The 23,491-nt window shown below is 34.2% G+C and overlaps 1 protein-coding gene across 3 annotated transcripts in view; it reads right to left on the reverse strand.

Annotated features, from left to right (window-relative positions):
- The window catches only part of LOC114333016 (cell surface glycoprotein 1), a 104,095-nt gene that overhangs the window by 7,800 nt on the left and 72,804 nt on the right, over positions 1-23,491 (reverse strand). For 2 of the 3 annotated variants that reach the window (XM_028282830.2, XM_028282829.2), the window contains exons 4-7: positions 21,714-21,876; positions 19,133-19,259; positions 11,457-11,637; positions 5,553-6,527 (exon numbers count right to left, since the gene is read on the reverse strand). In XM_028282830.2, the coding sequence (XP_028138631.1) occupies positions 5,553-6,527; positions 11,457-11,637; positions 19,133-19,259; positions 21,714-21,876 (1,446 nt within the window). The remainder of the gene's footprint in view (positions 1-5,552; positions 6,528-11,456; positions 11,638-19,132; positions 19,260-21,713; positions 21,877-23,491) is intronic. The other variant, XM_028282831.2, reaches the window with a different exon arrangement.

The following is a 23,491-nucleotide window of genomic DNA, read 5'->3' on the forward strand; positions in this document are numbered from 1 at the left end:
CAGAGGGTTTTGTTTGATTGGTAATAGCTTTCCCACCAAACTTTTGCTTGTAGAGATTCTGCAGTTCAAAGTTATATCTACGCGTTCTTAATCCATTTTCACAGACTGCTCCGAATAACTTACGTACTACCTTTCTTCAGACGATTCGTCTGTTTTGGTTAGGTTCCATACCTCTGATCCATATGTGAGAACGGAGACTATCAGTGTTCTATACACGAGTTTTTAAAACAGGCGTTTGGTAGCTAAGTACTTTGATAGACCATGATTACACCTATTTGAAATTATGACTCTTTTTTATTTCCAATGATGGGTTATTATTTGAGTTAACCGATGTCTCTAGATAAATGAACCCTTTGACCGCTTGGTCATTGACAATTAGATTTACGTCAACATTTCCAACTCTTTTGTTTATGTTAGTGGGCATTAGAGATATAATGAAACAGGCTCTGACTTTAGTCACACCATTAACTTGAAACGCAGGGAATAACATAAGCCCTCAAAGTCCAAACTCATGAATTAGGTCCTCTAAACCTAACTGGTACAACACCAGAGGAATATACATTATAGTTAATGGTGATGTTGATCAAGGGCACAAGAATTCTTAGAAGTATTTATGTTTCTTCATATCAGGATGTTTAAGAATTATGACATATTTTCAAGAATTCGTCGTTTACATGAATTATTTTCCCTACAGAAAAATTGAACACTAGAGGAATCTACATTACAGTTCAGGGTGCTGTTGAGCAAGGGCACAAGAACGATTAAGAACTAATGATGTCACTTCTATAGGAAGTTAGGAGACCTTTAAGGGAGCGACCAGTTTGGCCAATATAACAAGTACTAAAATCAGCACAAGGCAGAAAGTGTAGGAAAAGTGGATTTTGTCTTGGAAAATATGTTTCGGGCAGTTTTTTATTCTTCGTTTATATACTGCAAGGAATCATGACAAGGAGTGGACTATATCAATTTTTTACCATTTATACATTGCTTCACAGGGTACTGCCTTCCTTTAGTCCAAAAATACCAGCTGTATCCTTGTTTTTTTTTTGCTTTTTCTTTTCTAGCATTTGTTCTAGTTTGAAACGTAGTCTAAGCATGATATGCTGTCGTAAAGCTTGCGTGGTCCTCATCCATTCTTCTCTTTGTCAATTGCTCTATTTTTTTCTCAAAAATCTTTCCCATACAGTCTACCCATTGAGGATATTATACTTATTGATGATTTGTCTTCTATGAGCATTGTCTTCTATGTTATAATATGTTTGTGTCTATTCCTTTGCGAGTTGCTCACCTTTCATGGCGCTCTGGAATACCTTGGATCATTTTATCCAGTATTCGTGACTCGTATTTTTATAAGTTCAAGTGTGATACCTCCAAATCCGGACATTTTCTTCTTCTTGATCTCTTTTTGTGTTATGTATTTGTATTGTTTGTTTCTGGGGATTTGATTTATTGTATTATCTTTTAATATGAATTTTGTTCTGTTTCTGTAGAACTTTTTATAGTAGGCTCTCCATTCTTTAGACCTTTAGGTCTTTAAATTTTAGAAAATGGCATATAATACAACATTTATACAGCTCCTCTATTGATATTGACTCCGTAAATGGAAAACCTACTTAGGTGGCCAGCTATTCTGTTTTGAGAGTTTTTGCTGTCGGTTTTATTGAATGTGTACTTAATCCATTAACAGTGATATTACAGTGTTGATAAAGCTGTTGAAATTGTAACAGGTACTTAGTGCTAATAAATAAATTATTTTGAATGAAAATGGCGCGGTAATGGATTGACGGGAATATCGACCCTAAAATTATAGACCAGAGATATTGGCAAAACGACAAGCCTTTTTCGTGACACACTCTGATATAGGTATTTAACAGCTGCTTTTGATAAATTTGGAGATAACAGTATATAATAAACAAAATATGCAAAATATCCAACATATCATTTTTTAGTTATAAACAATTTATATAATTACAGTACTTTTGTAAAACTGTTTTACAATATTTAACATAAACTTTCTAATCGTTACATGATTTAATTTCATACTACAGTGGGTGATCAAATTATTAGAGCCACCTCATAAAATTTTACTTTTTGTTTAATAATGGTATGCAAGCTTTTTCTTTACACGGTCCACAGTTCCCTTTGAAACTTTAGAAATTGATGCTATTTTTCTGTTGGAGTGTTTAGTGTTGAATAATAAGGTTTTTATTTCTGCTATTTTCCTTGGTGAGATGTCTCTGGCTTTTCCCATGATGTTCTGGTACCACTGGTGTAACGAACGTGCAATATTTGCTAAATTCACAAAAAAATGTATAGGACTGTCAGAAAGTCAGAATATCACTAGAGAGCAATGGAAACTCTCAAAGTTTACTAGAACTCTAAACACCAAGAATACAAAATAATATGCTCACGAGTTACAAGCTAGACTGGACAACAATGACAAACAATGGCATCTGAGTCAAGTATTGCCACTATTGCCAGACTATTTATTGCACTTTAATAAAGTGTCACAAGATAATTAAATGAAAACAAACGCATTAATATATTCTACAGCTCAATTATATACACTTTTTGTAAAAAAATTGAATTTTAGTAGGTAGCTCTAATAATTTGATCACCCACTGTATAAGCCTTTACCTTCAATTTGGTGCTTGCAGAGTTCGTTTAGACCCAATAGTTCACGCATAATAATATTGCAGATAAAAGCTTTCTTGGATAAACAATTTCATTTTGAAATAATTATCAAGTGAAACTTACTCAAATTTTTATAGCTGAATATTTGTGAAATTGTCCTCATTCTCAGGAAAATAAAGTTTTTTGTACATTTTTCGAAAAGATATTAACTTTTATGCAAATGAAACTTGGAAAAGATATACTTTTTAAACAATTGACTTTTGAAGCTTTTTTGCAATAATTTGGCAACAAACCAACACATATAATCTACCTGTTTTCACCTTTAGTATTTAAAATCAAATAGCGATCTTACACTGTTTATAAGTAAAAAATAACGATTAATCTTTTGCATATACACTAAGCGTCAAAATTAACGCACCACCTTAAAAATGGGACATTTTTGATGTCTCGTATTTTCTAAACCTGTTGTCCGATTTTAGTGATTTTTTTAGTATGTAATAGCCTTATTCTTCAAGAATATCAAATAATATTGTTGCTAAATAGATAAGTGTCATTGTGTACCGGGTGTAAAAATAATAGTGTGTTTTTTCCTCAAAGTTCGGAACACCCTTTGGAATATTCTAGCGTATATAAAATATTGAAATTAAAACTAAACTGTAGCCTTAATCTTTCTTAACATTTTTCTGTTTGATTCATTCGCATATGTTGCGTAATAAAAAAGTTAGGGACTTTAACAACCAGTAACGTTCTTCATCTGTACAGGGTGTTTCTTAATAGGTGCGACAAACTTTAAGGGATAATTCTGCATAAAAAATAATCACCGTTTGATTTATAAACATATGCCCGCAAATGCTTCGTTTCCGAGATACGGGATGTTGAATTTTTTCTTACAAACTGATGATTTGTTTACTGTTCTAAAACCGGTTGAGATATGCAAATGAAATTTGGTAGGTTCTAAGAGGTGGTTATTGCACATTTTTTGGCATACAATTAAGAATTTTATATTCAGCATTGGCGTGCATACGGGGATTATGACCGGGTACTAAGACCCGTATGCACGCCAATGGTGAATATAAAATTGTTAATTGTAGCCAAAAAATGCGCAATAACTATCTCTTAAAACCTACCAAATTTCATTTGCATATCTCAACCCGTTTTAGAGCAGTAAATAAATCGTCAGTTTGTAAGAAAAAATTCAACATCCCGTATCTCGAAAACGAAGCATATGCGGGCATATGTTTATAAATCAAACGGTCATTAGAATCAGGGTCATATTTTCATGCAGAATTACACCTTAAAGTTTGTCGCACTTATTTAGAAACACCCTGTATTGATGAGGAATGTTGCTAGTTGTTAAAGTACATAACTTTTTTGTTATGCAACAGAAGCGAATGAATCAAAAAGCAAAATGTTAAGAAAGCCTAAGCTATAGTTGAGTTTTAATTTCAATATTTTATATACGCTAGAATATTCCACAGGGTGTTCCGAACTTTGAGGAAAAAACACACTATCATAGTTACACCCGGCATACAATGACACTTACCTCTTTAGCAACAGTATTATCACAACGATATTCTTCAAGAATAAAGCTATAACATGCTAAAAAAAACACTAAAATCGGACAACAGGTTTAGAAAATACGAGACTTCAAAAATGTCCCATTTTTAAGGTGGTGCGTTAATTTTGACTCTTAGTATATTTTGTTTATTAGGTACATATTTTTATTGAAAAAGACTGGATGACTTGTACACACCTCTAAATGGAAGTCAAACTGGCAAACAGATGTATGTTCTCAAAAAAATGATAGTGTGTAAAATTATTTATTAAATTCAGCTAGGTACTTTCGGCATAGTACATGTCATCATCAGAGCTTCGTCTTATAGGTCATAAATGCCTCACAGAAGAGCAGTTGTTGAAATACAACATAATAAAAAATTTAAAATTATTAGATACAGGGCTAAGCCTCTGATCTAGGGTTAAAACCCTTTCAAATATTAAAATTTCACATCTGATGTGATTAAACTACAATATGGCTAGGTGCTACGTTTTCTCGACTTTGTTTTACGGAATGGAAGTTTGGATCTTGAATGCGGCATCAATGAAAAAACTGGAATCATTTGAGTTGTGGGTGTATAGAAGAATTCTGAAAATATCGTGGACAGAACATGTCACAAACAAAGAGGTTCTGAGAAAGATGAATAAAGAAATGAAAGTTTTATATACAATCAAAATCATAAAATTGGAATATCTCGTACATATTACACGTAGAGAGAGATACAAAAAGGAGCAAAGGAAGGGGTAGACTAACATGGCTATGTAACCTCAGAAAATGGTACGGATGTACATCAAATGAACTTTGCAGAACAGCCGTCTCTAAAGTCCGAATAGTTATGATGATTGGCCACCTCTGTCGCAAAGAGGGCACTTGAAGAAGAAGATGGCTACCACATGATACCGGGAACAGGTATTACACTGTTTTTATATACCAAATTTTATATACCACATATTTTTATGGAATTTATAGAAATAAAAGACAGATTTCGAGCATATAGTTTAAATCTTGCCCAAGTATACTTTCGCTAACTTAGCATCATCAGGGGCATCTGAAATAAGCCAAAAGAACGCCATTGTAACAGGCATCTTTTGACTTATTTCAGATGCCCCTGATGATGCTAAGTTAACGAAAGTATACTTGGGCAAGATTTGATATATGCTCGAAATCTGCCATTTATTTCTATAAATTCCATATATTCGAGCATTCAATCTACTTCTATTTTACATATTTTTATCACCAAATTTATCAAAAGCAGTTGTCGGATACCTGTGTCAAAAAGTGTCTCGGAAAAATTTCCCTGGTCTATTAGGGTTATTTCGTTGTATTACTCTCTCATATATAAAGATTAACTATAAATACTTACTTGGTTATTTGAATTTTCCTCGTTAGAGTCTGATTTCAATGTTATTTCGTTGGACACTGTAGTAGTTGCCACACACTCATCTGGTAGTCTAGGATCATTTGGAGGAGGATGATCCGAGGAGTATTCACAAGTGGGAGGTTGGTGATGGATATTAGGAGAATGCGGTTGACTAGATGTAGGGATTGAAGGATGATGAATGTGAACATTATGATCAGCTCTTGAAAATGTATTTGTATTATGAGATTCAATTAGATTTTGTTGATTTTGACTACTAGACTCCCGTCTTTCAGTATGATGTTCATAATTATGACTAGATTCGTGTTTGTGCTCATAATGATGATGATGGTGGTGTTCTGAAGGAGTGTGGTCGACAGAATGATGGTAATGGCTTTCGGAAGATTTGTTTTCAGAATGATGGTAATGACTTTCAGAAGGTTTGTTTTCAGAATGATGGTAATGACTTTCAGAATGATGGTAATGATGGATTTCTGGTGGTCGATATTCTACATAAGAACTAGAGGAAGATTGATCTGGAAAATGAGTTTCTGATTGCTTATTTTCGGTATAAACAGGTTGAACATAATGACTATGAGAGTGTGATTGTTCATGGTGGCTATAATCGATATTTTGAGCAGGTTGATGATGATGTTCAGACATATGTGGAGGTGTGTGTACAAAATGATCACTTTGATGAATATGGGTATCATGACCATGATCAGAATGATGGGTTTGTTCGAAATGTGATTGCCCATAATGCTGTGAATGTGACTCTTCATGCGTTATATTTTGAGGAACTACATTTGAGGATTGCCTAGAGTCATATTCCTCCCACGGATCCCATACGTTCTGGAAGTCTTCCGCATTTTGAGGATTTTGTACAGAGGGATTATGGTCATGGTCGTAGTAATAGGAAGTGTGAGAATCACTTTGAGAGGTGTAAGACTGACTACCATGCACAGTGTGTCTATGGCTGGTCTGAACAAACATGCATGCAAAAGAAAAGAAAAAGGTTCAGTATGAGCTATGAGTTATTTTAAATTACCTAAGCAAAACAACTTTTGATTAGGTAATGAGCTGTGAACAAATAAGAAAGCAAAACAAAATGCCAATTAAACTCAAAATACAAATAGCTTAGTTGCATAGTGCAAAAGTGTTTTGATCAAATGCCAACATACAACTAAATTTTGTGATTTATTCAATTATTTGCTGTGATTTTTGCAAAGCTTTAAACAATTTTTAATCCAAAATGCAATAAATTATCTACTTAACTAAAATTATGTGCTAAATTTTGTGTGCAAACATCAATTTAAATTATCTACGTAAGTTTGAGCAGCAAAACACAGTGTCTAGCAATAAATGATTCTTCTACCATATTTACATGCTATGAGTAGATTTATGGATTATGAAAAATGTCTTTACTGCAATTCCTTAATGTTTCTGATTAGTAAATGTAAATTAAAGTATGCAAGGTAAAGACAGGAATATCAAGCTTTGTAAGGTTGCAAATTTTAATGAAGAGATAAAAATTATTTTTCTTTCTGGCTAACTTATACCAATACGGAAAACATTGCATTCATTTCAGATTTAACATAGATTGTAAATAAATGGAAACATGAGACATAGAATAAAGTCTACACATAACTGGTGCAGTATCTCTCTCTCTCTCTCTCTCTCTCCCCCCTCCCACTCCTATTAACCAGTTTACTTTTGTCCATCTCTACAAATGAGGTCAAAATCCAGTCTATTTCAAATCAAACAAGTTAGTCATTCTTCGGAACTCATATGACTCTTGAGCTGCTTAGTCTTGTAGTCTGGAGTATTGTAGTCGCTTCTGCAAATCTGCGTTTTTATTTTATCTCAGATACAGATGCTAATAGCTCCACATACACTGATGCAGATGTGTTGAATTAGGTTCTGAAGTTCTCTAACCAGGATGTTCTTCTTCTTCCTGGACCTCACTTTCCAAATATGTTTCCTTCAGGATGGCTTGTAGAAGGACATATCTGGATTCATTTCGCATAATGTGTCCGGAGTATTCCAACTTTCGAGATTTGATGGTGGTCAGTAACTCTCGGTTCTTCTTCGTTCTTCTAAGAACCTCTTCATTTGTGACTCGGAAGTCCATGGGATTCTAAGTATTCTCCGATATAGCAACATCTCAAATGCTTGTAATTTTCTGCCATAGAAAAGGGGACGCAGCATTCTTACGTTTATACCAAGAGAGAGGTTTTGGCTCTTGAAGAAGGCCCACCGGGTTGACGGTGAACTCAGCTTTCCCGATTTGCGCTCTTATCTCTTGATTGTTGTCCATTCTATATTTATTATGGTGCCGAGATAGTTGTAGTGCTCTTTCTACGGGGGTTTGGTTGACGTAGAGTTGATCATCTGTTATCATTTCTTGCTAATGATCATAAGTTTTGTATTCTTTACATTGAGTCCACTGTATTGTTGTATGTAATCATAATGTCATAAGGACTTGTAGGTCTTCTAGGTTATCCGAAAATACTATGATGTCATCTGCATTATCTGATGTTGTTTAGCCTGTATCCGTTTAGTTTAGTAGAATGCCTTTTTCAGTTTCCTGCAAAGTTTCGATCTGAATATTCTTTCAGAGTAAAGATTGTAGAGCAGAGGAGACAAAATACAGCCTTGCCTCAGTCCACGCATGCTTTTCATATATTCGGTGTGTTCACCTTCAACTCTAAGATTTTCGGTCTGATTCTAGTAAAGGTTTCCAATTATTTTCAGATCTTGGTTGTTAATTCCTGCTTTTTTTAGTACTTGAATCATCTTGACGTGCTGTACTCGATCAAATGCTGTCTCGTAATCAATCAGATATGGGTATAAGTCGCAATTGGTGTCTCTGTATCTCTGGAATAAGACTTTTATAGAGAACAAGGCGAACAAGGCCTCTCTCGTACCAACAGAATTTATGAACCCGTGGGGAAAATTTGACTTTCACACAGCTGGTAAATTCTCCTCTTATGGATTATCTTTAGGAACAATTTTAAAAGATGACTCCTGAGGCTTATCGTACGGTATTCTTCTCATTTTCTGGCTCCTGGTTTTTTGGAAGTGCAATAAACTCAGACTTCAGCGATTTTGTTGGTATTTCTCCAGAGTTGTTTGTATATCTCACGGGTTGGCCAAACTGTGGCTCGCGAGCCACATGTGGCTCTTTGAAGGATTATTTGTGGCTCTCAATAAATGTCCCTGAATTACTTTTATTTTTTTTTAAATGTGGGAACAAATATAAAAGACTAAGCGTAACATCCGGACTTGGCCAAGGAGACCCCTTATCACTGTTGCTATTTAGTTTGGCCTTAGAATATCTAATAAGTAAAATATCATCTGAGCTGACAGGAGGATTTGCAAATCGAGGATCAAAACTATTGTTGGCCTTTGCTGATGATATAGATGCAGTCGATCATTCTACAAGAGACGTGAGAGAGGTGTTTTCACAACTCGAGGAAGAAACAGGTAGTCTGGGCCTTCGAATTAATGAAGAGAACACGAAATACATGCTAGTAACCACAAAATCTAAGATCAAGAGTTAGGCAGAACATAACTATTAATGACCACAACTTCGAAGTAGTAAACTAGTTCAAATATCTAGGAACGGTAATCACAGATGACAATCACATTATAAAAAGAGGTCTTAGCAAGGATAGCTGCGTGTAATAGAGCATTATGCTCCCTATCATCATTACTAAGATCTAAGCTGCTAAAAAAATAATCTAAACCAATTATTCGCCCAATTGATAAATATAGAAGTGAAACTTAGAAGACTCTACATCAGTGGGAAATAAATCTTCTTCAGATGCAAATCCAGTAATGGATGTTAGCGATCGCATTTTTCATTAACTCTCTGTTTCTTGCAAAATGTATCAGAGATTGATTGTCGTTAATCCCTGTCCATTGCCTTATGTTTCGGAGCCAGACATTTTCTTGCGTCCCATTCCTCTCTTGCCTTATATTTTTCCCTCGATTATAAGTTGGAGGAACTGGTATTTTTCATTTCGCATGGTGCGACATTGATACACAGTTTTCCTTTTCTTGATGGTTTCGAAAAGTTAGCATTCTTGGTTGATTCTTTTGGACATCTACATTTGTGACTTTCGCTGCCCATGGCATCTTTAGGATATGGCGATAAAGCCACATGTCGAAAGCTTCTAATCTGTTTATATCCCTCGTTTTGAGTGTCCAGCCCTCTACGCCATATAGCAGCACCGACTATACGTAGCACTTAGTAAACCTTAGTCTCAGTTGAAGATCGAACTCTGAACAGGTCAGTACCTTCCTGAATTTTACGCAAGCTTGTCGAGCTTGCTCAATGCGACCTTTTACTTCCCTGTCCGATGCCCAGTCTTCAAAAACCCACGTTCCCAGGTATTTAAATTTGCTCACTTTTTCAATGGACTTGGTATTCAGTGTTATGGTGGAGTTTTAAAGTGCATCCATGTTTCTGGAGATGATCATGAATTTGGTCTTTTTGGTATTAATCTCTAATCCCATTCTCTTACTGTATTCTCCGATTATAGTGACATGTTGTTGAAGATGGTCTATGTTGTCACAAATTAAATAAATAAGCTACTGGGAAATAAATAAGCTACTGGGAAATAAATAATCTGCTGGTATTTGAAAGGAAAGTCCTCAGAATGATATTTGGTCCTCAAAGAGATGAATTGACAGGAGAGTGATACTGAAAACATCGTCAGACATACAAAAGCTAAGATAAGATGGGCAGGTCATGTGGTAGATCAGAGGAAGACATAGTGTTAAAGACGGTGTTTTTTGAGAGGCGATAGAAGATCAATAGACCATCCCAGAAAAAGTTGGAAGAATGATGAAGAATCGAAGTATCCTGAATTAGTAAAGGCTGCTTGTAGAATTATTTGCATATTTGAAACAACGATGTGAATCAGTTTATTTTACTTTAAAATTCGTGAGACCCAGCGGTAAGAGTAAAATTTAATACCTTTTATACACTTTTTAGATAATAATTGTTTAATTGCGGCTCGCGAAAAATTTCAAATTTTGAAAAATGGCTCAGACTATCAAGGAGCTTGGCCACCCCTGGATATGTTGTTGAGTATCGTTGTGATTATTGCTATTGATTCGTTGTCCATTAGTTTAAGTAGTTCTGTTTGTATATTATCGAGGCCTCCTGCTTTGCTATCCTTTAGATGTGTTATTGCAGAATAAACTTCCTGCTGTAATATTCTTGGTCCATCATTTACCACATCTTCTAGCTCAAAGGTGTTATCTCTTTGGCCGTCAAATAGTTTCTCAAGGTATTCTTTCCACGTTCTTATTTTACTCTGTTTGTCCAAGATGATGTTTCCCTCATCCTGTTCCAAAGTATTGTTCGGTGTAAAAAGTTTGTTTTCTATATCAAAAAAAGATGGTAACACTATTTTATGAAAACACTTCATAGATTAGTAAAATGTTTGAAAAATAATTGAAATTTAGGGATTTTACTGAACAACTGATAACGCTGTATCATATATTGGACAATCCGGGTATGTTTTCCATATCTGTATATAATTTGAGTTACCTTTTGGTTTGAGATTAGCAATTTTGTTTAAAATGGTAGAAATTTCATTGCTTTCACTAGAATTATCAACAGCCAATGTGCATTTGGGCTGCTGGTGAGTGCTAGTAATTAATGTGTTAGAACATCGTAATTTTGAAAAGAAACATAAATTGTTATTATGAACTTAGAGCGAATGAAACGTTCCTATGTACAGTAAGTTACTAAGAAAACTCACCTTAGTTTCTTCAAAGGAATATATAGAAGGCTTGTAATAGTTTAAGAAGTCTCTGTTAAAAATTTTAAATAGTATTTTTGTATATAGATAAAATAAAGTTAAGGTAGATCGTAAAGAAAAAATGTATAATTACCATATCAGGAGTAAGGGCTGGATGAATTAGGTTGCAAAATATGTCCCACCAGTGTTGGAGGATGATGGCCAAGTGTTGCAAACCTTCAGAAGGATGTACCTTCCTTGTTTCCGTGTTGAAATATTGTAGCCACGGTTTTGATGCGCCGATAAAGTGAATAATTTTTGCATTTTTGCCAAATCTATAAATAAATAAGCTTGCATTAATAAAACCTTGCATTAGTAAAAATACATTCCTAGACATGCAAAAGGTAAATACAGAGTTGAAACACCAAGAAATCTTAGATTTTGCAACACCGCACATATTAGTCTACTGCTAGATTAAAAAGAACCCTAAAAGAACGGGAGACCGTTTTTAAGCGTTTATCAATATATTATACAGAGTGGGCCAAAGAAAACAGTCCACCTCGATATTTGGCAGTATTTATTAGATTTTAAGGAAATGAAGAAACAGGTAGATTTTTGATCTAAGGGGGACACATTTTTATGGTACATACATTTGTCATTTGTCAACCCCCTCCCTTCCATTTCCCCCATCCCTTATTTTTAAATAGAGAATAGGGGTCGTGTGATACCTCATTTGAAAGTTTATTTTATTCTCTATTCAGCAATATTAACATTGACATAATTATTTATACAGGGTGTCCAAGAAAAATTATCTTGAATTAAATTAATTGACACAAAAAGAAGAATGTATGCAATTTATTTAACTCAAAATACATTCTACTACTGACAGAAAACAGCGAAAAATGTTTATTTGACAAATAAATATTGTTTTTCGCTTAAATTGAATATTCAACCTACCAAGAGGCAGATGGGTGTCAGCTTGAACATTGAAATTAAGCGAAAAGCAATGTTTATTTATTAAAAAACATTTTTTTCTGTTTTGTGGCAGCAGTAGAATGTATTTTGAATTACATAAATTACATGCATTCTTCTTTTTGTGTCAATTAATTTAGTTAAAATATTATTTTCTTGGACATCCTGTATAAATAATTATGTTTATGTTTATATTACAGAATAGAGAATTGAATAACCTTTTAAATGAGCTAGCACACGACCCCTATTCCCGATTTAAAAATAAAGGGTGGGGGAAGTGGAAGGGAGGGGGTTGACAAATGACAAATGTATGTACCGTAAGAATGTGTCCCCCTTAGATCAAAAATCGACCTGTTTCTTCATTTCCTTAAAATCTAATAAATACTGCCAAATTTCGAGGTGGACTGTTTTCTTTGGCCCACTCTGTATATTAAATGCTGTTATCTTATGGAGCTAGGTGCATTTTGAGCAGCATCCACATCTCGAATGCTTCAGCTTCTTTATTTGTTCTATCTTTAATGTCCAGCCTTCCAATCCATACAATAAAGTAGATATGTAGAGTGTAATATTTCATTTAAAGCTCTTATCCTCAATTTTAAAAAGAGACTCTAAAAGCAATGGTGGAAATATGGCAATCTAGCCATAAAAAAAAGAATCACTAATCGTATGCAACAAAAAATCTGCTATATATAATAATCAATTAACAACTAAGTGTAGAAATATAATGGAGTATGGCACCTCGCTACGCACATAGCCGAAGAAACAATTCAATGCATGTAAATAGCAGTGTAGTACATAGTGGAGCATTGCACCTCACCAGGCACCTCGCCAGTGCTGGATCCAGGGGAGGGCGATGGGGGCGATTGGCCCTCCCTCTCAAACCAAGTTATATATGTATAAAGTTTATAAAAACATTCATTTATTTTTCATAGAAATTTAGCCAATCGGCCCCCCTCTTGACGATGCTGGATGCCTACTGGATCCGCCACTGCTTTCTCTACGTTTTGAAGAACAAAATAATTTGTTTTACACCATGCGATGTGCGTAGCTATGTGCCTGGCGAGGTGTGATGCTCCACTATGTTTCTACACTAAAGAACTTTCTACGTCCAAGATAGCAGAAGAATCAACAACTTGATGATAAGCAGATGATACAACGCTTTTCGCCGAATCCTTGGACGAATAGACGGAGCTGTTAGAACGAATAAAATAAGAAGAGAAGCAAGGTTGTCCATAAATAAATTAAAACATATATTATTATCATAGATAGAAGAAATAACAACCAGCCAGACATTGTCAGAATCAATGACATCGAAGTGGTAAATTAACTTACTTATCTGGGCACCCACATAACCCATTAAGGATGCATTATAGAAATAAAAAGAAGGTCAGCCATGGCTAAGGGAGCATTGAAAAACCTCACCACAGTATGGAAAAACCACAACATCACCATGGATACAAAGATAAGGCTTATAAAAACAATGGTTTCCATTTTTAAACGCTTTTATTTAGTTCAATAGTTTGCGTCAAATCTTTAGGCGTTAATTTGGCTGCCTTTTCTCCAATGGAAATGAATGAAAATTTGCAGACATATGCATTCGTGGGAACAATACACGAATAGTCAATAAACATTTTTTTTATGTTTATTAAATGTTTAAATAAAAAAAAACGATTTTAATGGAAAGTGCTTAAATTCTCTTGTTTTTTACAATGTAAAAACTTGAAAGTTTTACGGATTGTAGCTAATGATATGAACTATACATAATTTCACTTTTTACGTTAATTATTTACGTTATGCTTCATAAATAAACAATAAAGTTTCAATTTTTTTGCAGATTCCGACTACTTTTCATGTTAGCACATCTAACATATTTTAATGTTTGAAAAGTGTAAGACTAAAAAGGAAAAAATAAAAAAATAAGAAAAAAAAATTTTTAAGAAACGCTTTTCTTTAGTTACGAGTGACTAAAATTAAAAATATTATAAAAAAGTCAACTAAAAACCAAAAAATAAAAAAAAAATTGAAAAAATCTAACACATTCGTTAAAGAAAAGCGTGGGGCGAAAACCGTTTATTCGATGAAGACGCGCCACGCTTTTCTGTGACGAATGTGTTAGATTTTTTTAATTTTTTTTTTATTTTTTGGTTTTTAGTTGACTTTTTTATAATATTTTTAATTTTAGTCACTCGTAACTAAAGAAAAGCGTTTCTTAAAAATTTTTTTTCTTATTTTTTTATTTCTATAAAGATCTGAATGCTGGTCTTTGAAGGAAGTTGATAAACGCACTATAGACGCGTTTGAAATGTTTTGCTGCCGAAGAATGTTGCGAATACCCTGGACCGCAAGAAGAACCAACGAGTCTATTCTTAGGGAGCCTCACGTTACAAGTAGGTTTCGGGAAAATCATGGCTTACTTTGGTCATGTGGTACGTAGAGATGGTCCGAGTCTGGAGCAGCTGACATTGCAGGGGATGGGCGAGAAGTGAGAGCCCGGGGAAGATCAGCAAGAAGGTATGTGGACCACATTACAAAATAGCTCGGAGCTCCTCTTTGCTTGAGAGTTATAGAGGATAGAGAAACAGGGAGAAAGAGAAATCATTGAAAATTCAAGGTGGCACGATGTCAGAATCGGACGACCGACTAGGAAGAAGACAGATTTGTATACTGGGTGTCCAGAAACTATACCGACAAACGAAGACAGGAGATTCCTCAGATAATTTTAAGACAATTTGAGCCAAGTCAGCTAGTACGAAAATGCTTCCTAAGGGTGCTAGAGCTATTTGAAGATGGCGTCTGGTAATTAGTTTTTCTTATACCTCCGGAACGCTTCTATTTAGAAAAACAAAAGTTGGTATGCGTATTTATCTTCCAGAGATAAATCGATTCCATCTATTGATAATTTCTAGTACAGGTCATAGGCGTCCGTTTTGGGTAGGGCAACGGTTACTTTATTGCGAAACTTTTTTGTCTTTAATTTTTAAGCATTTTTGACTCTGGATTATTAAATTGTGAGGTATTCTAGTACTAAAAGGTACTCTTGCTTTAAGTCGATAGGATACACCGTGTTTTAGAAAAATCGATTTGAAAACTTTTCGTTTTTTGAAGTCCAAAAAAAATTTCAAAAAAACTATTTAGGAAAACGAAAACTTGTACGTTTAATTATATTCTAAAGATGAATCGATTTCATTAATTGCGAGTTTCTAGTACCTGTCATGTGCGTCGGTTTTGGGTAGTTCAACGGTTATTTTATCGCATAACTTTTTTGTCTTTAATTGTTACTCATTTTTGAGACTAGATTATTAAATCATGAGGTATTCTAGTGCTAAAAGTTACTCTTGCTTTAGGTTGGTAAAATTCACCGTTTTTTTGAAAAAAATTTTTTTTTCAAATTCAAGAGACGAAAAATTTTCAAATCGGTTTTTCTAGAAAACAGTGTGCCCGATCGACTTAAAGCAACTGTACCTTTTAGTACTAGAATACCCCACAATTTAATAATCCAGAGTCAAAAATGCTTAAAATTTGAAGAGAAAAAAGTTATGAGATAAAATAACCGTTGCCCTACCCAAAACGGACGCCTATAACCGGTACTAGAAATTCGCATTGAATGGAATCGATGTATCTCTGGAAGATAAATATGAATTTCAATTTTCGTTTTTCTAACTAGAAGCATTCTGGAGGTATTTAAGAAAAACTAATTACAAGACGCCATCTTCAAAGAGCTCTAGCTCCCCTAGGAAGCATTTTTGGACTAGGTGAATTTAGTTAAATTGTCTTGAAATTATCTGAGGAATCTCCTGTCTTCGTTTGTCGGTAGAATTTCTGGACACCCTGTATATGTGCTCCCTGATAACCAACAATTGCGATTGCTCCTCAGAAATGAAGCATAGACTAGCAATAGCCCGAACCGCAATAGCTAAAAAATTAATTAAAATATGGAAAGACTGAACAATAACTAAGAATACAAGACATTTGCATTAGAAACAAGACCCGATACAGCCGGAACACAAAGACTACTGGAAACGGCAAAGGTGAGAGTACTGAGAACAATTACAAGATATACGCTAAGATATCGAAAGAAGAGTTGACATTAGAAGAAAATGTAACGTGCAGTGTATAAACGAATGGACACTAAATAGAAAAAATAAAGGAATACCACTCGGTAGAAAAATCGGCCGACCGCGCAAAAGATGGAGTGACAACCTTCCATAGAGGTATCAATCCACCAATGAACAAGCAATATAAAAAGGAAGAAGAAGACTAAGTTTGTCATTGGTCAAAATTAGTATATAGAAGCCAAAATGTATATGGTACTCATTAATCTTGAGAAAAGATATGATAAAGTATAACTGACCAGATTTAACTGAAACCCTCAGGGTCACTCGCACCGCATCAACGCACGTCTGTCGTGTCTTTTCCTAAGAAGACTAAGTTTGTCATTGGTCAAAATTAGTATATAGAAGCCAAAATGTATATGGTACTCATTAATCTTGAGAAAAGATATGATAAAGTATAACTGACCAGATTTAACTGAAACCCTCAGGGTCACTCGCACCGCATCAACGCACGTCTGTCGTGTCTTTTGCTCGCGGTTGCAGATAAATGGGTTTTACTGTACCTGGTTCTGTCGTAGATACCAAAAAAGGAAGTTTTTTCAAAAACCAGTCAAATCAACGTTACAATTTGCGATTGATATTAAAATAGTTTCGTGTAATCCCTAACAATATGGAAAATGACCAAAACACGCCTACACACTATCACTTCCTTGCCAACGAAACATGTAAAACAATTATACGTCGCTTAGTGAGTTTGGGTCAAGATAAAAATAGTAGTTTTTGAAAATATTTACAAATTTGTGCGAAAAGTCAACTCTAATAGTGCGTGTTAACTAAAAAATTTGTCATCGCCGCAAAATGCACAAATAAATTAGTTTCATTTTTAAACGCTTTTATTTAGTTCAATAGTTTGCGTCAAATCTTTAGACGTTAATTTGAGTGCATTTTCTCCAATGCAAATTAATGAAAATTTGCAGACATATGCATTGGCGGGGACAGTACACGAATAATCAATAAAAAAATTTTTTATGTTTATTAATTGTTTAAATAAAAAAAACGATTTTAATGGAAAATGCTTAAATTCTCTTGTTTTTTACAATGTAAAAACTTGAAACTTTTACGTGTTGTAGCTAATGATATGAACTATACATAATTTCACTTTTTACGTTAATTGTTTAGGTTATGCTTCATAAATAAAAAATAAAGTTTCAAATTGTTTGCCGATTCCGACTAGTTTTCACGTTAGTACATCATATGTTTTATACATAATTTAAGAAACATATATTTTAATGTTTGAAAAGTGTAAGACTAAAAAGTAAAAAATAAAAAAATATGAAAAAAAATTTTTTAAGAAACGCTTTTCTTTAGTTACGAGTGACTAAAATTAAAAATATAAAAAAATCAACTAAAAAACAAAAAATAAAAAAATTGTAAAAAATCTAACACATTCGTTAAAGAAAAGCGTGGGGCGAAAACCGTTTATTCGATGAAGACGCGCCACGCTTTTCTTTGACGAATGTGTTAGATTTTTTACAATTTTTTTATTTTTTGCTTTTTTGGTTGATTTTTTTTATAATATTTTTAATTTAAGTCACTAGTAACTAAAGAAAAGCGTTTCTTAAATTTTTTTTTTCATATTTTTTTATTTAAAACATTTAAATTTATTTGTTACGGCACTTGATTCAGTCACAGCTGTTCATATTTTTCAGTATTCCTCAAACTCTTCAAAAGTTTTCATAAACAAAATGGAAAAATAAATCAAGGTTACTCCCGTTTAGATAAGCAAAATGCCCTCACTGCCAGAATTACTTTTTTTCATTTTTTTACGTTCTATGTAATATAAGAAAATAAGACATAATGTTAACCCTCCACACCTACCCCTCCCCCCGCCAACAAAAACGTCAGTTTTTCGTTTTTTTAGGTGAGATGCAATCAATTTAAAAATTTCGAATAATTCACACACATAGTTGAGGCTTTTACAAAGTATGTCATTTTTTTTAATTTTTGGATTTTTTTTTTTTGAAAATGGCTGCAGGTCTGATTTTTTTTATTTTGTGTATTTTATCAAAAAATATATTTCAAATTTTTTCAGATTTTTTCGTAAGGTGCGCCACTTTCGCCAAAAATTCGAAAAACTGGTTTTTCGGATGGAGTTTTTGGGGATTTTCCCTCTTTATTAGACTTTAAAATAGATAAAATAAAGGTTTTTTTATAGGTTATGTAAATATAATTTGAAGCAACTGGGTCCTTTAGGATATTCAAAAATGGGAGAAACACGTTCAAACCCCCCAAAAACGTGGGGGGTTTAAAAAAAAACTTGAATTGATCTATGGCGAGTTCTATAAAATGAGAAAAATCCCCAAAACCCCCTAAATACCAATTTTTTGGATGTTTGAAGGTGGCGCACATTACGGAAAAATCTGAAAAAATCAGAAATATAGTTTTTAATTAAATACACAAAATAGACCTGCAGCCATCTCCAAAATACTTATGCACTTTTTTCAAAAAAAAACACAATAAAAATGCATTTTGAGCTTATGTACACTTTGTTTGAAAAAATGACGTTTTTGGTAATGGGGGGGGGGGGAGAGGGTGGAGGGTTGAAATTGCGCTAAGTCTTATTTTTTAATCACATAGAACGCAGAAAATTAAAAAAAAATAATTCTGGCACTGAGGGTATCTTAACGGGGGTACTTTTTTCAGATTAGGGATTCATATAACTATTATAGTTTGGAGTGATTTTCAAATAAATAAAAAACAATAAGAGGCATAATAATGAAAGCAAAACAAAGTTTTGTATACTTACTGTTTAAATGCTGGCAAATATGAGTAACAGGCTGTGGAAGCTAGGTTATAAATAAAAGGCAAATGTTTTGAGATGTCCTTGTGTGCCCAGTCCGAAAAATATAAATTAAGAAGTCCTTGATCTCCACCTAAAAAGTTAAGAAAACCGTAATAATAAATCTAGAATTTTCAGTTCAAGTCAACTGTCCTTTAATCTGAGGTTACTGCTTGTTTAAATCAACCATTAATTTACGTTTTTTCTGCTCTCGTAGTTTAATTGATTCATTAGATATTTAGATTGAGTAGACAGAATTAGATGTCTGTAAAAGATGGTCTGAATAGATACATCGCACATCCCGTTCAAAAGTGTATTAACTCAAAAAATTTCACTTTTGTTTTTATCTCACCAACAAAATGCATTATGTTTTATTTTTTTCCTCAGATATCTGTAATATGGTAAACCTAAAAATATTTCAGTAGATGGAGCGAAACGATATGTCACAATTAAAAATCAAAGCTCATGATCCGGTAAAAACAAATAACATTCGAACTTGTGACAAGAAGATGCGCTAGTTTCTGGTGAAAAACGTATTTAAAAAGGTATTAATTCAAAAAGAGTGTTTTTTGGCATTAGCGGTACAATACAGATATACTTTACTATTTTGAGTAGGGACCAAGCGTTCCTGGAAAGCTATCTACCTACCTTCATCGACTTGTAGTCGGCTAATTTATTACCTACTTTTAAACATGTAAACAACAATTAAAATTCATCCACTGTTTTGTTTTGAGGTTATTAGCGCCAGTAGTCCAAAGTTCACTGAAGATAGACTGATAAGTCCGAAAACATTTGTTCTGAACAACAATTGTAATCCATTTGGACTTTTAATTTAATTTTTTAATTAAATACGTATACTAATTACAACAGAAGTTGTTTTACTTTCCATATCAAAATTTTTTAACTAAATGGTATATAGCCATCTCCCGGGAGGTATCCCGTTTTAACTTATTACAAATTGTTTGCATACGTAACTAAACTTCTCCAAGAAATTAAGGCTTAGTACAAATGCAGGCGGTTACGCCGCGATTTACCAGTTTAAACGCTGGTAAACTCGCGGTTGCATGTGTACGATGTTGAGCAGTTGCATTTGTTTCTATGTTAACTTAAGCCGCGGAGGTGGAGTTTGTCAGGTAAACTGCGACGTCGACGTTGGCAAACCGCCCACATATGGACAAGCCCTTAAACGCTGGTAAACTCGCGGTGTCGCGGTTGCATGTGTACGATGTTGAGCGGTTGCATTTGTTTCTATGTTAACTTGAACCGCCTACATATGGACAAGCTTTAACACACCACCTTAAAAATTGGTCATTTTTAATGTCTCGAATTTCCTAAACCTGTTGTCCGATTTAAGTGGTTTTTTAACATGTTACGCCTTATTCTTTAACAATATCGCTGTAATAATATTGTTGCTAGACCGGTAAATTGCCATTGTATACCGGGTGTACCAATCAAACTGTGATTTTTTCCTAAAGTTCGCGTCACCCTGTGGAATATTCTAGCATTTATAAAATACTGAAATTAAAACCCAACTATGGCCTTATGTTTTCTTAACATTCTGTTTTTTGATTCATTCGATTATGTTGGATAATAAAAAATTGGCCTTGTTTTTCATCAATACAAGGTGTTTTTAAATAAGTATGGCAAACTTTAAGGGGTCATTTTGCATGAAAAAATAATGACAGTTTGCTTTATAAACGTATGTACGCAAATACTTCGTTTCCTAGATAGAGGGTGTTGAAATTTTTGTTACAAACTGACGGTTTATTTATTGCTCTAAAACCGGTTGAAATATGGAAATGAAATTTGATGGGTTTTAAGAGATGGTTATTGTGCATTATTTGACATACAATTAAGAATTTTATCTTCACCATTGGCGCACATAAGGGTCATATTAGCCGTATGCGCGCCAATGGGGAATATTAAATTCCTTATTGTAAATAAAAAAAAATTCGCAATAACTACCTCTTAAAACACTCCAAATTTCATTTGCATATCTTAACCGGTTTTAGAGCAATAAATAAATCGTCAGTTTATAAGAAAAATTTCAACACCCTCTATCTCGGAAACGAAGCATTTGGGGACATACGTTTATAAAGCAAACTGTCATAATCTAACATAAGCGAATGAATCAAAAAACAGAATGTTAAGAAAACATGAGGCTATAGTTGGGATTTAATTTCAGTATTTTGTGAATGCTAGAATATTCTACAGGGTCACGCGAACTTTGGGAAAAAATCACAGTTTGATTGGTACACACGGTATACAATGACAATTTACCTTTCTAGCAACAATATTATTACACCGATATTGTTAAAGAATAAGGCTATAACATATTAAAAAATTACATCAGACAACAGGTTTAGGAAATTTGAGACATCAAACATGACCCATTTTTAAGGTGTTCCGTTAATTTCTTGCAAAAGTGTAGTTAGTTTGAACTTTCTCTTCTGAGAAAGCTATTGTACAACGAAACATGCCAGTTGACGATATCCTGTCGAAATTACTTTTTGTTTTATCTGATTAAATAAATTGAAAACATACTCACCATCAAAACTTCCCTTATCTAGGGCAAATTGAATTAGTTTTTCGTAAGTTTCATTGGACGGACGGTATACAAAAACACCAGAATTGAAGCAGTCTGGCCAACCAATATCTGGAGCTGCTGATAATTCTTCCCGTTCAAATAATTCATCACAGTTTTCTAATATCTGTAACAAAAAAAGTTGTGGCAACTGAATACGTTAAGGGTAGAACTACTTTAGAGGTGGAAAGACGAAATACTTCAAAAAATCAAAGCTTGTGCTCTTAGGATTAAAACAATTCTTTGACAAAAAGAGCTACGCGTTGTAATTTCATCAACAGAAAATGCAAAAAAAAATATCGCGAACTTAGTACCCCAGAAACCTACTTACTTAGTCCTAAGTCTTTCTACCTTTAGGTGTAAGGCTGGTGGAGTTGAGATTTGCATTGTTGTCTCCGTACTTTTAGATCTTGTGTTAGGTTTCTTGCAATTTCCAAAGTCTATCCTTTCTTCTCTACTTCTTTTCTGATTCCATCTACCCACATAACTCTTGTCTGTCTCTTTTGTTTTCGTCTGCACTCTCGTTTCGAACACTCGTTTTGTTAGTTTCTCGTTCGATATTCTACTCACGTGCCCGAACCATCTACATAAGTTGTCCCTCTACTATTTTTTCATTGATTGGTTCTAGTTTTAGGTTTTGTCGGATAGTGGCTAGTTAGTCGTATATATTGGGTGTCAATTTGAGACACCCAATTGACACCCAATATGAGTCCGAGAATCTAATTGTAGCACACTTCTTACATAAAATTATCCGCTCGTTCTTCTGATGTGCTCAGAATTTGACTACGATGTACCGTTCGTGAGGAATCAGGGTTAATAGCGTGAGAAAACAGGGTAAATAACATGGCTATTTATAGTGACTAGTTAGGAGGATATATTGGGTGTAAATTTGAGTCCCAGAATCAAATTGTATCACACTTCTTACATAAAATTATCGGCTCGTTCTTCTGGTGAGCTCAGAATTTCAATACGTCGTAAGGTTTGACAGGAATCAGAGTTAATAGCGTGAGAAATCAGGGTAACTAACCTGGCTATTTGGTGTCAATTTGAGTCCCAGAATCAAATTGTAGCACACTTCTTACATAAAATTATTCGCTCGTTCTTCCGGTGTACTCAGAATTTCACTACAACGTACGGTTCGTGAGGAATCAGGATTGATAGCGTGAGAAATCAAGGTCAATAACATGGCTATTTATAGTGACTAGGCGGATATATTTGGTGTCAATTTCACTCCCAGAATCAAAATGTAGCACACTCCTTACATAAAATTATCCGCTCGTTTTCACTACGACTTACGGTTCGTGAGGAATCAGGGTTAATAGCGTGAGAAATCAGGGTAAATAAGCTGGCTATTTATAGTGGCTAGTTATTCAGATATATTGGGTGTCAATTTGAGTCCCAAAATTAAATTGTAGCCCACTTCTTAGATAAAATTATCAGCGCATTCTTCTCGTGTACTCAGAATTTCACTACGAAGTAAGGTTCATTAGGAATCAGGGTTAATAGCGTGAGAAATCAGGAAAAAATAAGCTGGCTATTTATAGTGGCTAGTTAGTCGGACATATTGGGTGTCAATTTGAGTACCAGAATCTAATTGTAGCCCACTTCCTGCATACAATTATCCGTTCATTCTTCTGGTGCATTCAGAATTTCACTACGACGTAAGGTTCGTGAGGAATCAGGTTTAATAGCGTGAGAAATCAGGGTAAATAAGCTGGATATTTATAGTGGCTAGTTATTCA

The sequence above is a fragment of the Diabrotica virgifera genome, chromosome 10, assembly GCF_917563875.1.
Source record: "Diabrotica virgifera virgifera chromosome 10, PGI_DIABVI_V3a".
NCBI lineage: Eukaryota > Metazoa > Arthropoda > Insecta > Coleoptera > Chrysomelidae > Diabrotica > Diabrotica virgifera.